Here is an 18,927-nt window from a genome sequence, read left to right on the forward strand (position 1 = left end):
TTACATACTGTACACTCAATTAGTATTTAGTAGCATTGCCTTTACATTTTTTAAAACTTGGGTCAAACGTTTCGGGTAGCCTTCCACAAGCTCCCCAAAATAAGTTGGGTGAATTTTGGCCCATCCCTCCTGTCAGAGCTGGTGTAACTGAGCCAGGTTTGCAGGCCTCCTTGCTCGCTGTGACTTTAAACTTCCAAAGTTGTGGCAAAATGGCTTAAGATGTGGCATCACAAAGCCCTGACCTTAATCCCATAGAAAATGTGTGGGCAGAACTGAAAAAGCTTTTTCAGTTCTGCCCACACATTTTCTATGGGATTGAGGTCAGGGCTTTGTGATGCCACTCCTTAAGCCATTTTGCCACAACTTTGGAAGTATGCTTGGGGTCATTGTCCATTTGGAAGACCCATTTGCGACCAAGCTTTAACTTCCTGACTGATGTCTTGAGATGTTGCTTCAATATATCCACATAATTTTCCTACCTCATTATGCCATCTATTTTGTGAAGTACCAGTCCCTCCTGCAGCAAAGCACTCCCACAACATGATGCTGCCACCCTGTGCTTTATGGTTGGGATGGTGTTCTTCGGCTTGTTAGCGTGCCCCCTTTTTTTTCAAACAGAACAATGGTCATTATGGCCAAACAGTTGTATTTTTGTTTCATCAGACCAGAGGACATTCCTCCAAAAGTTACGATCTTTGTCCCCCATATGCAGTTGCAAACCGTAATCTGGCTTTTTTTTATGGCAGTTTTGGAGCAGTGACTTCTTCCTTGCTGAACGGCCTTTCAGGTTATGTCGATATAGGACTTGTTTTACTGTGGATATAGATACCTTTGTACCTGTTTCCTCCAGCAGCTTCACAAAGTCGTTTGCTGTTGTTCTGGGATTCATCTCTTGGAGACAGAACGCGTCTCCTTCTTGTGCGGTATGATGGCTGCGTGGTCCCATGGTGTTTATACTTGCGTACTATTGTTTCTACAGATGAATGTGGTACCTTCAGGCGTTTGGAAATTGCTCCCAAGGATGAACCAGACTTGTGGAGGTCTACAATATTTTTTCTGAGGTCTTGGCTCTTTTCTTTAGATTTTCCCATGATGTCAAGCAAAGAGGCACTGATTTTGAAGGTAGGCCTTGAAATACATCCACAGGTACACCTCCAATTGCCTAAAATTTTCTCAAGGAGCCTATCAGAAGCTTCTAAAGCCATGGGATTTTCTGGGATTTTCCAAGCTGTTTAAAGGCACAGTCAACTTAGTGTATGTAAACTTCTGACCCACTGGAATTGTGATACCGTGAATTATTAGTGAAATAATCTGGTTGTAAACAATTGTTGGAAAAATTACTTGTGGAGGTCTACAATTTTTTTTCTGAGGTCTTGGCTCTTTTCTTTGGATTTTCACATGATGTCAAGCAAAGAGGCACTGCGTTTGTAGGTAGGCCTTGAAATACATCCACAGGTACACCTCCAATTGACTCAAATTATGTCAAGTAGCCTATCAGAAGCTTCTAAAGCCATTACATTTTCTGGAATTGTCCAAGCTGTTTATTAAAGGCACAGTCAACTTAGTGTATGTAAACTTCTGACCCACTGGAATTGTGATACAGTGAATTATAAGGGAAATAATCTGTCTGTAAACAATTGTTGGAAAAACTGCTTGTGTTATGCACAAAGTAGATGTCCTAACCGACTTGGCAAAACTATAGTTTGTTAACAAGAAATTTCTGGAGTGGCTGAAAAACGAGTTTTAATGTCTACAACCTAAGTGTACAGTCGTGGCCAAAAGTTTTGACAATGACACAAATATTAATTTTCACAAAGTTTGCTGCTTCAGTGTCTTTAGATATTTTTGTCAGATGTTACTATGGAATACTTACTTAATTACAAGCATTTCATAAGTGTCAAAGGCTTTTATTGACAATTACATGAAGTTTGCGCAAAGAGCCAATATTTGCAGTGTTGACCCTTCTTTTTCAAGACCTCTGCAATCCGCCCTGGCATGCTGCCAATTAACTTCTGGGCCACATCCTGACTGATGGCAGCCCATTTTTGCATAGTCAATGCTGGGAGTTTGTCAGAATTTGTTGGGTTTTGTTTGTCCACCCGCCTCTTGAGGATTGACCACAAGTTCTCAATGGGATTAAGGTCTGGGGAGTTTCCTGGCCATGGCCCCAAAATATCAATGTTTTGTTCCCTGAGCCACATAGTTATCACTTTTGCCTTATGGCAAGGTGCTGGAAAGGGCATTGTTCGTCACCAAACTGTAACTGGATTGTTGGGAGAAGTTGCTCTGAGAGGATGTGTTGGTACCATTCTTTATTCATGGCTGTGTTCTTAGGCAAAATTGTGAGTGAGCCCACTCCCTTGGCTGAGAAGCAACCTCACGCATGAATGGTCTCAGGATGCTTTACTGTTGGCATGACACAGGACTGATGGTAGCGCTCACCTTATCTTCTCCGGACAAGCTTTTTTCTGGATGCCCCAAACAATCGGAAAGGGGATTCATCCGAGAAAATGACTTTAACCCAGTCCTCAGCAGTCCAATCCCTGTACCCTTTGCAGAATATCAGTCTGTCCCTGATGTTTTTCCTGGAGAGAAGTGGCTTCTTTACTGCCCTTGACACCAGGCCATCCTCCAAAAGACATTGCCTCACTGTGTGTGCAGATGCACTCACACCTGCCTGCTGCCATTTCTGAGCAAGCGCTGTACTGGTGGTGCCTCGATCGTGCAGCTGAATCATCTTTAGGAGACAGTCCTGGCGCTTGCTGGACTTCCTTGGGCGCCCTGAAGCCTTCTTCACAACAATTGAACCGCTCTCCTTGAAGTTCTTGATGATCTGATAAATGGTTGATTTAGGTGCAATCTTACTGGCAGCAATATCCTTGCCTGTTAATTCCCTTTTTGCGCAAAGCAATGATGACGGCACGTGTTTCCTTGCAGGTAACCATGGTTGGCAGAGGAAGGACAATGATTCCAAGCACCACCCTCCTTTTGAAGCTACCAGTCTGTTATTCAAACTCAATCAGCATGACAGAGTGATCTCCAGCCTTGTCCTCGTTAACACTCACACCTGTGTTAATGAGAGAATCACTGACATGATGTCAGCCGGTCCTTTTGTGGCAGGGCTGAAATGCAGTGGAAATGTTTTTTGGGGATCCAGTTCATTTGCATGGCAAAGAGGGACTTTGCAATTAATTGCAATTCATCTGATCACTCTTCATAACATTCTGGAGTATATGCAAATTGCCATCATACAAACTGAGGCAGCAGACTTTGGCAAATTAATATTTGTGTAATTCTCAAAACCTTTGGCCTCGACTGTAAATTGCACTAACTGGACAAGAAATGTAGTTCTTAACCCAAGAAAACAATTTATAATATACCTCCTCCATATTGTGTAATTTGAAAAAACTAATTTGAATTGAAAGTCAACTATCACTCTATACTCTTGGTGTTAGGGGGCAGTATTTTCATTTTTGAAAAAAAAACGTTCCCATTTTAAACAGAATATTTTGTCAGGAAAAAATGCTAGAATATGCATATAATTGACAGCTTTGGATAGAAAACACTCTAACGTTTCCAAAACTGTAAAGATATTGTCTGTGAGTATAACAGAACTGATGTTGCAGGCGAAAGCCTGAGAAAAATCCAATCCGGAAGTGCCCCAGGTTTTGAAAGCGCTGCGTTCCAATGACTCCCTATATGGCTGTGAATGTACCATCAATGAGCTTACACTTTCTACGGATTCCCCACAGCATTGTGACGTAGTTTTACGCATTTCTGTTAAAGAGTAGCCGTATGGTGGTCACATGGTGGCTCTGAGAGAGATTTTCACGTAAAGTGCAGATGTAGCCATTACTCCAATCGGTCCTACAGAAAAAGGAATTGTCCCGACGGATATATTATCGAATAGATATTAGAAAAACACCTTAAGGATGGATTCTAAACAACGTTTGCCATGTTTCTGTCGATATTATGGAGCTAATTTGGAATATTTTTCGGTGTTGTGGTGACCGCAATTTCCGGGCGATATCTCAGCCAAACGTGAAGAACAAACGGAGCTATTTCGCCTACAAAAATGATCTTTTGGGAAAAAATGAACTTTGGCTGTCTACCTGGGAGTCTTGTGAGTGAAAACATCCGAAGTTCATCAAAGGTAAACAATTTAATTTCATTGCTTTTCTGATTTCCGTGACAAGTTTGCCTGCTGCTAGCAAGGCATAATGCTATGCTAGGCTATGATAAACTTACACAAATGCTTGTCTAGCGTTAGCTGTAAAGCATGTTTTGAAAATCTGAGATGACAGGGTGATTAACAAAACGCTAAGCTGTGTTCCAATATATTTCACTTGTGATTTTCATGGATAGGAAGATTTTCTAGGAAGATTTATGTCTGTTGCGTTATGCTAATGGGCGTCACTACAGGTTAATCTATCCAACGATGTCACCAAGCTTCTCAACACAGAGAAGGCCTAAAATGCTCTGTGGCACAATCCCAATACAACACACTAGGTTCGTTCTCTGATCCTACATCTATGATTGGATGGACAACATGTCAGTTCATACTGCAAAAGCTTTGATTGGTTGGAGGACGTCCTCTGGAAGTGGTCATAATTACCATATATGTCTATGGAAGGGGGTGAGGCCTACCAACCTCCTAGGTTTTGTATTGAAGTCAATGTAGCCAGAGGGGGACGGAAGCTAGCTGTCCTCCGGCTACGCTATGGTGCTAGCCCAGACAGTGCTGTTGAAGTTACTGTAGACCTTCATTGCAAAACAGTGTATTTTAACCATTTTATTTGGTGACAAATTCATATATTTAGTATAGTTTTATCTAAAAAGGATAACTTTTTTAATGTTTCACTATTTTCATTTTTATGAAATTTCACTGAGGAGGATGCCCCCACTGGAGTGCGCATCATAAAAATGACTGGTAGTCTACACGCTTTGTTATTATCGGTCAGTCAAAGCAGCACTACTGTCAGAAGCTCCATGTGTACCAAGCCATGTGGAAGATTTGTAATCAATGCAACATTTAATTACAATTATGGAATAAAGTTGTCTAAATGAGAAGCAGTAGGCTCCAATGATCAACCAACAGGTAGGCTGTTGTTTAACATGAATAGAGTTGTTGTAGACCAGGATGCGGGGAGCGCTTCTAAATAGCCTCAATATGCCTTGCTAACTAACTTAGCTGGCTAGTGTAGCTATCTGGCTTCTTGATGCAGTCAAGACAGACACTACCAGATGAGATGATAGACAACATATCGCAGCAACATATTTGTGTAACTTGCGCAAGTCAGTTTGGCTATTTTCTCTCTCTCCCTCTTTGTCAGACACAACCGGCCCCTGCTCACTCACACCAATGTCCAATTGAAGTGTTGTCTTTAAAACACATGTACACTGAACAAACATGTCATCACAATATGTAAAGTGTTAGTCCCATGTTTCATGAGCTGAAATAAAAGATCCCAGAAATGTTCCATACGCTGTCGTGGCATTTTTCTGCTTTACCAAATGAGGAGAGTTACAAACTACACACCAGTCAGAGTTATACTTAAATTACATCTTTAATAATAACAAGAGCTTTGCAATAGCCTTTGACTTTCAATGTCAGTGATGCGCTCTCTCTAATGAACCATTGAAAAGTGACTACAGAAAATTACAAAAATATTTTATAGCCAAGATACACCCCTCTCAACTTATAAGATGAATCACAGATCTTAGGAACAGTTCAAAGGTTAAGATTTGTATGAAAGATATCTATAAAACATAGCAGACAGTTACTGCTGGGTCAACAGTTCTCATTGTAAAGACCAGTGTCTGGCCCCCTTACTCCAAAAGGGAACCGTCTCTCCCTAATACGGCATAGAACAGAACCATTAGCTCATGTTATCTGGAATGCTCTTTAGGCTTTATTACCCAAAGACATCGTAAATCTCCTCTGTCAGTGCTATCTCATCCTCAGTGGAACACACACACAATACTCTATTCTGTTGAATATAACAACTATTATAATGTAATGCAAGCATTATAACAATCTTACAAGCATTAAAACATAATCTTGCAATTTTCCACGACAACGCTCAAAAAGCTTATTTCTCTCATTGTGTGCACAAATTTGTTTACATCCTTTTTAGTGAGCATTTATCCTTTGCCAAGATAATCCATCCACCTGACAGGTGTGGGATATCAAGAAGCTGATTAAACAGCATGATCATTACACACGTGCACCCTGTGCTGGGGACAGTAAAAAGCCACTCTAAAATGTTTTGAGGGAGCATGCAATTGGCATGTTGACTGTAGGAATGTCCACCAGAGCTGTTGCCAGAGAATTTAATGTTAATTTCTCTACCATAAGCCGCCACCAACGTTGTTTTAGAGAATTTGGTAGTACGTCCAACCAGCCTCACAACCGCAGACCACGTGTCACCACCCCAGCCCAGGACCTCCTCATCTGGCTTCTTTACCTGCAGGATGGTCTGAGGCAAGCCACCCGCCCTGTCAATATTAATGGGGGCCTTTTTGGCCTGCCTTTTCCTGTAGTACACAATCAGCTCCTTTGTCTTGCTCACGTTGAGGGAGAGGTTGTTGTCCTGGCACCACACTGCCAAGTCTCTGACCTCCTCCTTATAGGCTGTCTCCTCATTGTCGGTGATCAGGCCTACCACTATCGTCAGAAAACGTAATAATGGTGTTGGAGTCGTGTTTGGACACGCAGTCGTGGGTGAACAGGGAGTACAAGAGGGGACTGGCCTCCCGAGTGGCGCGGTGGTCTAAGGCTGTGCCACTAGAGATTCTGGGTTCGAGTCCAGGCTCTGTCGCAGCTGGCTGCGACCGGGAGACCCTTGGGGCGGCACACAATTGGACCAGCGTCGTCCGGGTTAGGGGAGGGTTTGGCGGGCAGCGATGTCCTTGTCCCATTGCGCACTAGCAACTCCTGTGGCGGGCCGGGCTTAGTGCACACTGACACGTTTGCCAGGTGTACGGTGTTTCCTCTGACACATTGGTGCGGCTGGCTTCCGGGTTAAGTGGCATTGTGTCAAGAAGCAGTGCGGCTTGGTTGGGTTGTGTTTCGGAGGACGCATGGCTCTCAACCTTCGCCTCTCCCGAGGCTGTATGAGAGTTGCAGCGATGAGACAAGACTGTAACTACAAATTGGATACCACGAAATTGTGGGAAAAAAGGGCTAATAAAAAATAGGAGGGGAGTAAGTACAAACCCCTGAGGGGCCCCTGAGGATCAGCATGGCAGATGTATTGTTGCCTACCCTTACCACCTGGGGGTGGCCCGTCAGGAAGTCCAGGATCCAGTTGCAGAGGGAGGTGTTTAGTCCTAGGGTCCTTAGCTTAGTGATGAGCTTTGTGGGCACTATGGTGTTGAATGCTGAGCTGTAGTCAATGAACAGCAATCTCACATAGGTTTTCCTTTTGTCCTGGTGGGAAAGGGCAGTTTGGAGTGCGATTGAGATTGCGTCATCTGTGGATCTCTTGGGGCAGTTTGCGAATTGGAGTGGGTCTAGGGTATCCAGGAGGATGCTGTTGATGGTAGTCCTTGACCAGCCTTTCAGAGCACTTCATGGCTACTGACGTGAGCGCTATGGGGCGGTAATCATTTAGCAGGCTCGTGTCACTGGGCAGTTCCCTTCTGGGCTTCCCTTTGTTGTCCGTAATAGTTTTCAAGCCCTGCCACATCCGACAAGCATCAGAACCAGTGTAGTAGGATTCAATCTTAATCCTGTATTGAGGCTTTGGTTGTTTGGTGGTTCGTCTGAGGGCATAGCGGGATTTCTTATTAGCGCCCAGATGAGTGTCCCGCTCTTTGAAAGCGGCAGCTCTAGCCTTTAGCTCAATGCAGGTGTTGCAGGTAATCCATGGCTTCTGGTTGGGATGTACGTATGGTCACTGTGGGGACGACATCGTCGATGCACTTATTGATGAAGCCGATGACTGAGGTGGTATACTCCTCAATGCCATTGGATGAATCCCAGAACATATTCCAGTCTGTGCTATCAAAACAGTCCTGTAGTATACCATCCTGACCACTGACCACTTCTGTATTGAGTGAATCACTGGTACTTCCTGCTTTAGTTTTTGCTTGTAAGCAGGAATCTGAAGGGTAGAATTATGGTCAGATTTGCCAAATGGAGGGCAGGGCAGTGCTTTGTATGCATCTCTGTGTGTGGAGTAGAGGTGGTCTAGAGTGTTTTTCCCTCTGGTTGTACATGTGACATGCTGTTAGAGATGGCGTTAAACACATTTAAGTTTGCCTGCATTAAAGTCCCCGGCCACTAAGAGCGCCGCTTCTGGATGATGTTATGGCCTTGTAGAGTTGGTTGAGTGAGGTCCTAGGGTCAGCATCGTTTTGTGGTGGTAAATAGATGGCTATGAATAATATACAGTTGAAGCCGGAAGTTTACATGCACTTAGGTTGGAGTCATTAAATCTCATTTTTCAAACACTCCGCAAATGTCTTGTTAACAAACTCTAGTTTTGGCAAGTTGGTTAGGTCATCTACTTTATGCATGACACAAGTAATTTAAATTTAAAACTTGTTAGGGATAGTAATTTTGGATGACTGAGGTGTCCAAAGTAAACTGCCTGTTACTCAGGCCCAGAAGCTAGGATATGCATATGCATGGTAGTTTTGGATCGAAAACACTCTAAAGTTTCTAAAACTTTTAAAATTATGTATGTGAGTATAACCGAACTGATTTGGCAGGTGAAAACCCGAGGACCAATTGTTTTTCTGTTGACCTGCCAGCCAATTCCAAGCGTAAGCTATTGAAACCAAAGACTTCTGCCTCCCAAATTGCAGTTCCTATGGCTTCCACTAGACGTCAACAGTCTTAATACATGGTTTCAGGCTTGTATTCTGAAAAACCAACAAGGAATAGTTGTTTATCCTCAGGAAGTCCTATAGAAAAACTAGTCTCATTGCTCTCATGACCGAGGGAGCGCACTGCGTTCTTTCCCTTACCTATTGAAAATAGTTTGCTCCGTATAAAATATTATCGTTTATTTAGATATTAGTGTACCTAATAATGAATTAGAAATGTTGTTTGATTTGTTTGAATAAACTTTACTGGTAACTATTGGAACTTCTATGTCTGCATTCTGATCGGGTGGATTACTGAACTCAATGATGCCTACTAAACGGACTATTTGGGATAAAAGAAGGAATTTATTGAACCAAACAACCATTCATTGTGTTCCTGATTACAATCAGAGGAAGATCTTCAAAGGTAAGTGACTTATTTTATTGCTATTTGGGATTTTGTGACGCCTGTGCTTGTTTAGATAATATGCTGTTGTGGGGCGCTGAACTCAGATAATCGAATGCTGTGCTTTCGCCGTAAAGCCTTTTTGAAACCTGACGATGCGGTTAGATTGCCAAGATTCTAAGCTAAAGAATAATGTATGACACTTGTATTATCATGAAGGTTTAATATTGCGTTTTCTGTATTTTGAATTTGGCGCTCTGCAATTTCACCGGATGTTGTCGAGGTGGGTTGCTAGCGGGACCCCTGCGCCAGAAAGGTTAAACAGCTTGGAAAATTCCAGAAAATTATTTCATGGCTTTAGAAGCTTCTGAGTCAATTGGAGGTGTACCTGTGGATGTATTTCAGGGCCTACCATGGCAAGTCAGTTACAACATCTACTCTGTGCATGACACAAGTAATTTTTCCAATAATTGTTTACAGACATATTATTTCACTTATAATTCACTGTATCACAATTCCAGTGGGTGAGAAGTTGACGATGCCTTTAAACAGCTTGGAAAATTCCAGGAAATTATGTTATGGCTTTAGAAGCTTCTTATAGGCTCATTTATTTATTTATTTTACCTTTATTTAACAAGGCAAGTCAGTTAAGAACAAATTCTTATTTTTCAATGACAGTCTAGGAACAGTGGGTTAATTAACTGCCTTATTCAGGGGCAGTAAACAATATTTTTACCTTGTCAGCTCGGGGATTCGATCTTGCAAACTTTTGGTTACTAGTCCAACGCTCTTACTACTAGGCTACATGCCGCTCCATTTGAGTCAATTGGAGGTGTACCTGTGGATGTATTTCAAGGCCTACCTTCAAATTCAGTGCCTCTTTGCTTGACATCTTGGCAAAATCTAAAGAAATCAGCCAAGACCTCAGAAAAAAAATTGTAGACCTCCACAAGTCTGGTTCATCCTTGGGAGCAATTTCCAAATGCCTGAAGGTACCACGTTCATTTGTACAAACTATAGTACCCAAGTATAAACACCATGGGACCACACAGCCGTCATACCGCTCCGTAAGGAGACGTGTTCTGTCTCTTAGAGATAAATATACTTTGGTGCGAGAAGTGCAAATCAATCCCAGAACAACAGCAAAGGACCTTGTGAAGATGCTGGAGGAAACCGGTACAAAGTATCTATATCCACAGTAAAACGAGTCCTATATCGACTTCACCTGAAAGGCCGTTCAGCAAGGAAGAAGCCACGGCTCCAAAACCGCCATAAAAAAGCCAGACTACGGTTTGCAACTGCATATGTGGACAAAGATTGTACTTTTTGGAGAAATGCCCTCTGGTCTGATTAAACAAAAATAGAACTGTTTGGCCATAATGACCATCATTATGTTTAGAGGAAAAGGGGGGATGCTTGCAGGCCGTAGAACACCATCCCAACTGTGAAGCACGGGGGTGCATGTATCATGTTGTGGGGGTGCTTTGCTGCAGGAGGAGCTGATGCACTTCACAAAATAGATGGCATCATGAGGTATGAATATTATGTGGATATATTGAAGCAACATCTCAAGACATCAGGCAGGAGGTTAAAGCTTGGTCGTAAATGGGTCTTCCAAATGGACAATGACCCCAAGCATACTTCCAAAGTTTTGGCAAAATGGCAAAGTCAAGGTATTGGAGTGACCATCACGAATCCCTGAACTCCATCCTATAGAAAATTTGTGGGCAGAACTGAAAATGCGTGTGCGATCAAGGAAGCATACAAACCTGACTCCGTTACACCAGCTCTGTAACGAAGAATGGGCCAAAATTCACCCAACTTATTGTGGGAAGCGTGTGGAAGGCTACTCGAAACGTTTGACCCAAGTTAAACAATTTAAAGGCAATGCTACCAAATACTAATTGAGTGTATGTAAACTTCTGACCCACTGGGAATGTGATGAAAGAAATAAAAGCTGAAATAAATCACTCTCTCTAGTATTATTCTGACTTTTCACATTCTTAAAATAAAGTGTTGATCCTAAGACAGGGAATTTTTCAGAGGATTAAATGTCTGGAATTGTGAAAAACTGAGTGTAAATGTATTTGGGTGAGGTGTATGTAAACTTCCGACTTCAACTGTACATGTCGAGATGAAACGGTATGAAAATTTCATATCACGATTATAGTGACCAAAGTTATCACGGTTATCAGTATTATGGCGGTGTTGTTCAAATGTGCTTGAAATGTTAAAAAAATTACTGATACACACACTGAAATAATTTCACCAAGTTTTATATTGAAAACCAACAAACAACAAATACAATTAGCAGCACTATGCACTTTTTGTGTTTTGTGCATAATAACATTAACATTAAAGATGGCACCATGTGGCCATGATAGGTAAAAGTCTCCCTAGTGCAGGTTTAAATGAACACAACCGTCTCACCTCGTCAACAGCCAGTGGAACTGCATGGCGCCAAATTCAAAACAACAGAAATCGCATAATTAAAATTCCTCAAACATACATTTATTTTACACCATTTTAAAGATACACTTGTTGTCAAGTGTCCGATTTCAAAAAGGCTTTACGACGAAAGCAAACCAAACGATTATGTTAGGTCAGAGCCAAGTCATAGAAAAACAGCCATTTTTCCAGTCAAAGAGAGGAGTCACAAAAATCAGAAATATAGATAAAATGAATCACTAACCTTTGATGATCTTCATCAGATGACACTCATAGGACTTCATTTTACACAATACATGTAAGTTTGGTTCGGTAAAGTTCATATTTATATAAAAAAAATCTGAGTTTACATTGGTGCGTTATGTTCAGTAGTTCCAAAACATCCGGTGATTTTGCAGAGAGCCACATCAATTTACAGAAATAGTCATCATAAATGTTGATGAAAATACAATTGTTATACATGGAATTTTAGATGCCCTTCTCCTTAATGCAACCGCTGTGTCAGATTTAAAAAAAACTTTACGGAAAAAGCAAACCAAAGAGATCCCCACCATGTTGGAGTCAACAGAAGTCAGAAATAACATTAGAAATATTCACTTACCTTTGATGATCTTCATCAGAATGCACTCCCAGGAATCCCAGTTCCACAATAAATGTTTGTTTTGTTCGATAATATCCATAATTTATGTCCAAATTCCTCCTTGTTGTTCGCACATTCAGTACACAATCTAAACTCACAACGCACGTGCAAGTCCAGCGGAAAGTACGGACGAAAAGTCCAAAAAGTTCTGTTACAGTCCATAGAAACATGTTAAACGATATATAGAATCAATCTTTAGGATGTTTTTAACATAAATCTTCAATAATGTTCCAACCGGAGAATTCCTTTGTCTGTAGAAAAGCATTGGAACGCAAGCTACCTCCTCTCATGTGAATGCGCGTGACCAGCTCGTGGCTCTCTGGCAGACCTCTGACTGATTCCCCTCTCATTCGGCCCCACTTCACAGTAGAAGCATCAAACAAGGTTCTAAAGACGGTTGACATCTAGTGGAAGCCTTAGGAAGTGCAACATGACCCCATTTCCACTATTTTGGATAAGCAAAGAGTTTAAACAAACCTACAAACCTCAGATTTCCCACTTCCTGGTTGGATTTTTTCTCTGTTTTTTGCCTGCCATATAAGTTATGTTATACTCACAGACATCATTCAAACCGTTTTAGAAACTTCAGAGGGTTTTCTATCCAAATCTGCTAATAATATGCATATCCTAGGATCTGGACCTGAGTAGCAGGCAGTTTACTCTGGGCATGCTTTTCATCCGGATGTGAAAATACTGCCCCCTACCCCAAAGAAGTTAAGTAAGCAAATCAAATAAACAAACAACAAATAAAATAAGCAGCACTATGCACTTGTGTGTGCATAAACATTAAAATAACAACATTAACATTAAAGATGGCACCATGTGGCCATGAGAGGTAAAGGTTTCCCTAGTGCAGGATTTAGTGAACACAACCATGAACATAAGCAAAGCAAATGTGCATATAAAAGCAAAACAAGCAAAGCAATGTGCATGTAAGAACAATACAACCATATGTAAACAAATCCAATGTGCAGGTGTTGACAGTAAAATAACACAAAATATGTAAAAAAAATGGAATGAACAGCATTGATTGTATGTCCGTTCTCTCCTTCATAAAGAAATAGGGTGCTGCTGGCCTAACTTCCTGTATGTATGCATTTTTGTTCACTTGAGATTGAAATGTAAAAATGTCAGCATATTTACTTTGTCCGGTTTAAGTAGTGATCTGCGAGGGGAGACGATGTGCCCGCTGGCACTGAACACTCCCTCTGATGGCACGCTGGTTGCTGGGATGCACAAAAGCTTCCTTGCAACCCTTGCAAGGTGAGGGAGCTTTGATGCATGGCCCCTCGTTGTTTTAATTAATATTATTCACACACACACACACACACACACACAGTCTATCTTCTGTGTTGGATTTGAGTATATGCAATGACCCCATGCACAATTTACATAAATACAAATGAGTCTTAAGAAGACAGTGACAGTAATTGCAATGAGCCCAACAATTGACATAAATACAGGAGTCGTGTATAGGAGTCTATAGTGTTTCTCCTGTTGGAACACTTTTACAACCAAGTCGACGACTGGCACATTTTTCATGAACAAAATATGATGGTTGGGTGACTAAACTACAGAACGTGTTATCGTGTGCAATGGGCGAATAGAGTCTGCAGACACAACGTATACAGCAGCAGAACAAAGTGTAGTGTTTTTACAAGAGTAGGTAACACTGAAAGCTTCAGTTTACATTATTGACAAGCTATTAGCAAGTTAGAGAGACGAACCATAACGTTTTCCCCCATTCCATAACGTTTTCCCCCATTCCCACATCATGCATTGAGCTAAAAGTTAACTTGCCTTGCATTGGCTATAAAGTAGTGGGTGGTGGTCATGAAGATGACTCAAAAGATTTGAAGTGTGTCGTGGAAATTTCCTGTATTTACCAAATCATGAGACCAAACCACACACAAGTCAGAGTTAGTTATCACAAAGTCCATCTTTAATTATATGAGCTCCATCACAACCCTATGACTCTCAGATCAATTCAGTGTCTATTAATGAATTCTCTGAGAGTCCCTTACACATTGCAACTGAGATCCTTTATAGCAAAGACACACATAGCCAGACAGCATCGGCATAATTTATCGTTCAGCTTTGTCTCCTAAACTATGTTCTTTTCTCAAACTCAGAACCTAAACAAATCCTCCATATCAACAGGCATATATCAAATCCATCCTATCTTGGCAAGATCACAGAGACACATTGACTGGCACACAGGCATTGTGGAGCCAAGAGATACACGCTTGACCTCTCCCCTCTCTGCGGCCCAAGCAACTTAGTCTTGACAGAGAACAGATACTGCAACCCCGCCACAGTAGTATACAAAATATAACATTCTGATGAGAAGTAACTTACAAACATATGATGAATATAAAACATCTTACCTATGTTACCAACTAATTATGATTATTCCCCAACAAGTGTTGCAGTGTTTTTTGTTGTTGCATGTTCTGCAGACAGGGAGACCATCTTCGATTAAGTTTCCCTCAGCACTTTTGTAAAACCCGAAATATGACCACACTTCAGATTTGGTCCTCTTAGAAGGCTGAAAAATCCCCTGAGCTCTGTCACTGCCTTCCGCCATGTTTTCACACAAAACAAAACCCACGTTGCATGCTGCGCCTGCACTAGACTGTTGCTAACTTTGGCTGATGTTGGACAGTATTTACTGTGAGTTTTTCAAACCACGGTAAATCAAAAAAACGTTTTTAATGATAATTACAATTTGAAATGGTAATACTAACCGTCGGGAATTTTACAGTGGTTTATTGTGAAACCAGTAACCATTTCATCCCTATATAGATTAGATCTCTCTTGGTAGATAGTGTGGTCTACAGCTTATCATAAGGTACTCTACCTCAGTCAAGCAATACCTCGAGACTTCTTTAATATTAGACATCGCGCACCAGCTGTTAAAGACAAATAGACACCCCCACCCCTCGTCTTGACTCTGCGCCCAAAATACCGGATTGTGAAAATACAATACATTTTCCTGACACTCCCCCTCGAACCTATAGTGCTACAAGCCAGTGTTAAGATTTACTGCTACATTTAAGTTTGTTTAAATAGAGTTCAAAGTGCGTTATCACCCCCTTCATTCTCAACAATATGTGGAAGATGACTGAAATAAATATTTTATTCGTAAAATGTTATTGTGTAAAAAATATATATCACGCCACATTTAGGAATAACAGGATGCATTTGAAACATCATGCACATTAAAACTTTCATATGAATAAAATGAAAGGAGTCGGAAAGAAGATGCTTGTGTATTGAAAAGCACATCAATGATGGCATTATGATACACATACAATAAAAGAAAGACGGCACTTCTAATAACGTATTTCCCACCTTAGCCTGCTGAATTTGCAAAATAACTTTCATTTCGGCAAAAATGAAAACGTGGCACTGACTCGCCCATGGATTGCCGTTTTCAGGTTTGTATCAATAAAGAGTTTGGCGTTCGACTCACTAGGTTGTCCACGTGCCACATGGACAAGCAGTTACATGCCTGGCTGGAGTTAGTGGCAGCTGCCGGATCAATATCCACATCCGTAACGTGGATGAAGCCTGCTGGAATGTGAAGCTAACTGAAGCTGGCTTACTTCAGAAAACCATAAGTAGATCTAGCTAACATTGTAACATTGTAACATACCCCTCAGAACCCCAAATGTAAGCTTGTTTTACTCAATTGTTTGTATACACTGTAATTGTAGTCCATTAGGTCTAATAAATGCATAACAGTCAAGTTCTATTTTGTTTTTATTAGGCTACAAAACACTACTGCCATTCTGCGCTGCTGTTTTTATTGATGGATCTAGTCTTGATTAAATCTCATATGAAGACAATTTTTTGAAGACAATTTTATCATATGGATGTTTCATTCAGGTCTCTGTTTAGTATTTAACTAAACACTCTGTTTGTCTTTGGCAGGAGAGAGACTAGACTCTCACTCGAACAGCGGAAAGTGTACTTCAGGGGAACCAGACCCAGAGATGCCCAAACCAGCGAGACAACACCGCTGCTCGCAGTGTGGAAAGAGTTTTACTAAGTTAAGGAACCTAAAAGATCATGAAAGAATACACACAGGAGAAAAGCCTTACCACTGCTCACAATGTGGAAAGAGTTTTACTCAGTCAGGGCACCTAAAAACACATGAGAGGACGCACACAGGAGAAAAGCCTTACCCCTGCTCCCAATGTGGAAAGACTTTTACCCGGTTAGGGCACCTTAAAGACCATAAGAGAACGCATAAAGGGGAGAAGCCTTACCACTGCTTTCAATGCGGAAAGAGTTTCACCCAGTCAGGGAACCTGAGAACGCATGAGAGAATACACACTGGGAAAAAAAACACACACTCTGTAGAGAGGCCTTTCCAATGCGCTCAGTGTGGAAAGAGATTTATCCGGTCAACTCATCTGAAAGAGCATAAGAGAACACACACAGGAGAAAAAACATTCCAATGCACACAGTGTGGAAAGGGTTTTACTTGGTTATGGACCCTGAAAGACCATGAAAGAACACACACAGGAGATAAGCCTTTCCAATGCTTCCTGTGTGGAAAAAGTTTTACCCATTTAGGGAACTTAAAAATGCACAAGAGAATACACACAGGAGAGAAGCCTCACCACTGCTCCCAGTGTGGAAAGAGTTTTACCCAGTTAGGGCACCTGACAACACATGAGAGGACACACACAGGAGAGAAGCCTTTCTACTGCTCCCTGTGTGGAAAGAGTTTTACTGAGTTAGGGAGCCTGAAAAAACATAACAGAATACACAAAGGAGAGAAGCCTTTCCAGTGCTCCCTGTGCGGAAAGAGTTTTACCCAGTTAGGGAGCCTGAAAACACATGAGTGGACACACACAGAAGAGAAGCCTCACCTCTGCTCACAGTGTGGAAGGGGTTTTGTTGAGTTAAGGGGCCTGAAAGAGCACGAGAGAATACATACAGGGGAAGAGAAAACATACCACTGTTCTCATTGTGGGAAGGGTTTCGGGCGATCAGGGCATCTAAAAGTGCATGAAAGAACACACACTGGCGAGAAGCCGTATCAGTGCTCTCAGTGTGAAAAGAAATTTTTCTCATCAGGGGACCGGAAATCACATGAGAGAACACACTTAGTAGAGAGGCAGAGGGCTTTCCAATGCTCTCAGTGTGGGAAGAGATTCATCCAGTCATCTCATCTGAAAGATCACATGACAATACACACGGGAGAAAAACCATTCCAATGTTCTCAGTGTGGAAAAGGTTTTACCAGGTTAAGGAGACTGAAAACACATGAGATGACACACACAGGAGATAAATAATCCTTTCAAATCCTCTTAGTGTGAAAAAGCTTTTACCCGGTTAGCACACCTTAAAATGCATGAGATGACATGTTGGGAAGAAGCCTTTCCACTGCTCCCAGTCTGGAAAGAGTTTTACCAAGTCAAGATACTTGAAAAATACATGCGCTAACACACTTTGCAGAGAATCCTTGAATAAATCCACACTGCAGGAAAATATATTTTTATATGATTAAGTTAACTCATTGATCCTGCTTTGTTGTATACCCCTCAGGTATAAGTTTGCGAAAAGGAAACCAGGCCCAGTCCTTGCCGTTTACATTTACATTTAAGTCATTTGGCAGACGCTCTTATCCAGAGCGGCTTACAAATTGGTGAATTCACCTTATGACATCCAGTGGAACAGCCACTTTACAATAGTGCATCTAAATCATTTAAGGGGGGGTGAGAAGGATTACTTTATCCTATCCTAGGTATTCCTTAAGGTGGGGTTTCAGGTGTCTCCGGAAGGTGGTGATTGACTCCGCTGTCCTGGCGTCGAGAGGGAGTTTGTTCCACCATTGGGGGGCCAGAGCAGCGAACAGTTTTGACTGGGCTGAGCGGGAACTGTACTTCCTCAGTGGTAGGGAGGCGAGCAGGCCAGAGGTGGATGAACGCAGTGCCCTTGTTTGGGTGTAGGGCCTGATCAGAGCCTGGAGGTACTGCGGTGCCGTTCCCCTCACAGCTCCGTAGGCAAGCACCATGGTCTTGTAGCGGATGCGAGCTTCAACTGGAAGCCAGTGGAGAGAGCGGAGGAGCGGGGTGACGTGAGAGAACTTGGGAAGGTTGAACACCAGACGGGCTGCGGCGTTCTGGATGAGTTGTAGGGGTTTAATGGCACAGGCAGGGAGCCCAGCCAACAGCGAGTTGCAGTAATCCAGACGGGAGATGACAAGTGCCTGGATTAGGACCTGCGCCGCTTCCTGTGTGAGGCAGGGTCGTACTCTGCGGATGTTGTAGAGCATGAACCTACAGGAACGGGCCACCGCCTTGATGTTAGTTGAGAACGACAGGGTGTTGTCCAGGATCACGCCAAGGTTCTTAGCGCTCTGGGAGGAGGACACAATGGAGTTGTCAACCGTGATGGCGAGATCATGGAACGGGCAGTCCTTCCCCGGGAGGAAGAGCAGCTCCGTCTTGCCGAGGTTCAGCTTGAGGTGGTGATCCGTCATCCACACTGATATGTCTGCCAGACATGCAGAGATGCGATTTGCCACCTGGTCATCAGAAGGGGGAAAGGAGAAGATTAATTGTGTGTCGTCTGCATAGCAATGATAGGAGAGACCATGTGA

The 18,927-nt window shown here is 42.2% G+C and overlaps 1 protein-coding gene across 2 annotated transcripts in view; it reads left to right on the forward strand.

The window, feature by feature from the left end:
• LOC135539404 (oocyte zinc finger protein XlCOF6-like) overlaps nt 1-18,568 on the forward strand; it is a 32,435-nt gene extending 13,867 nt beyond the window's left edge. The window contains exon 4 of one of the 2 annotated variants that reach the window (XM_064965275.1): nt 16,245-18,568. In XM_064965275.1, the coding sequence (XP_064821347.1) occupies nt 16,245-17,617 (1,373 nt within the window). In that variant the 3' untranslated portion in view covers nt 17,618-18,568. The remainder of the gene's footprint in view (nt 1-16,244) is intronic. The other variant, XM_064965276.1, reaches the window with a different exon arrangement.
• Nucleotides 18,569-18,927: the final 359 nt, after the last annotated feature.

The sequence above is a fragment of the Oncorhynchus masou genome, chromosome 5 (genome assembly GCF_036934945.1).
Source record: "Oncorhynchus masou masou isolate Uvic2021 chromosome 5, UVic_Omas_1.1, whole genome shotgun sequence".
In the NCBI taxonomy this organism is placed as follows: domain Eukaryota; kingdom Metazoa; phylum Chordata; class Actinopteri; order Salmoniformes; family Salmonidae; genus Oncorhynchus; species Oncorhynchus masou.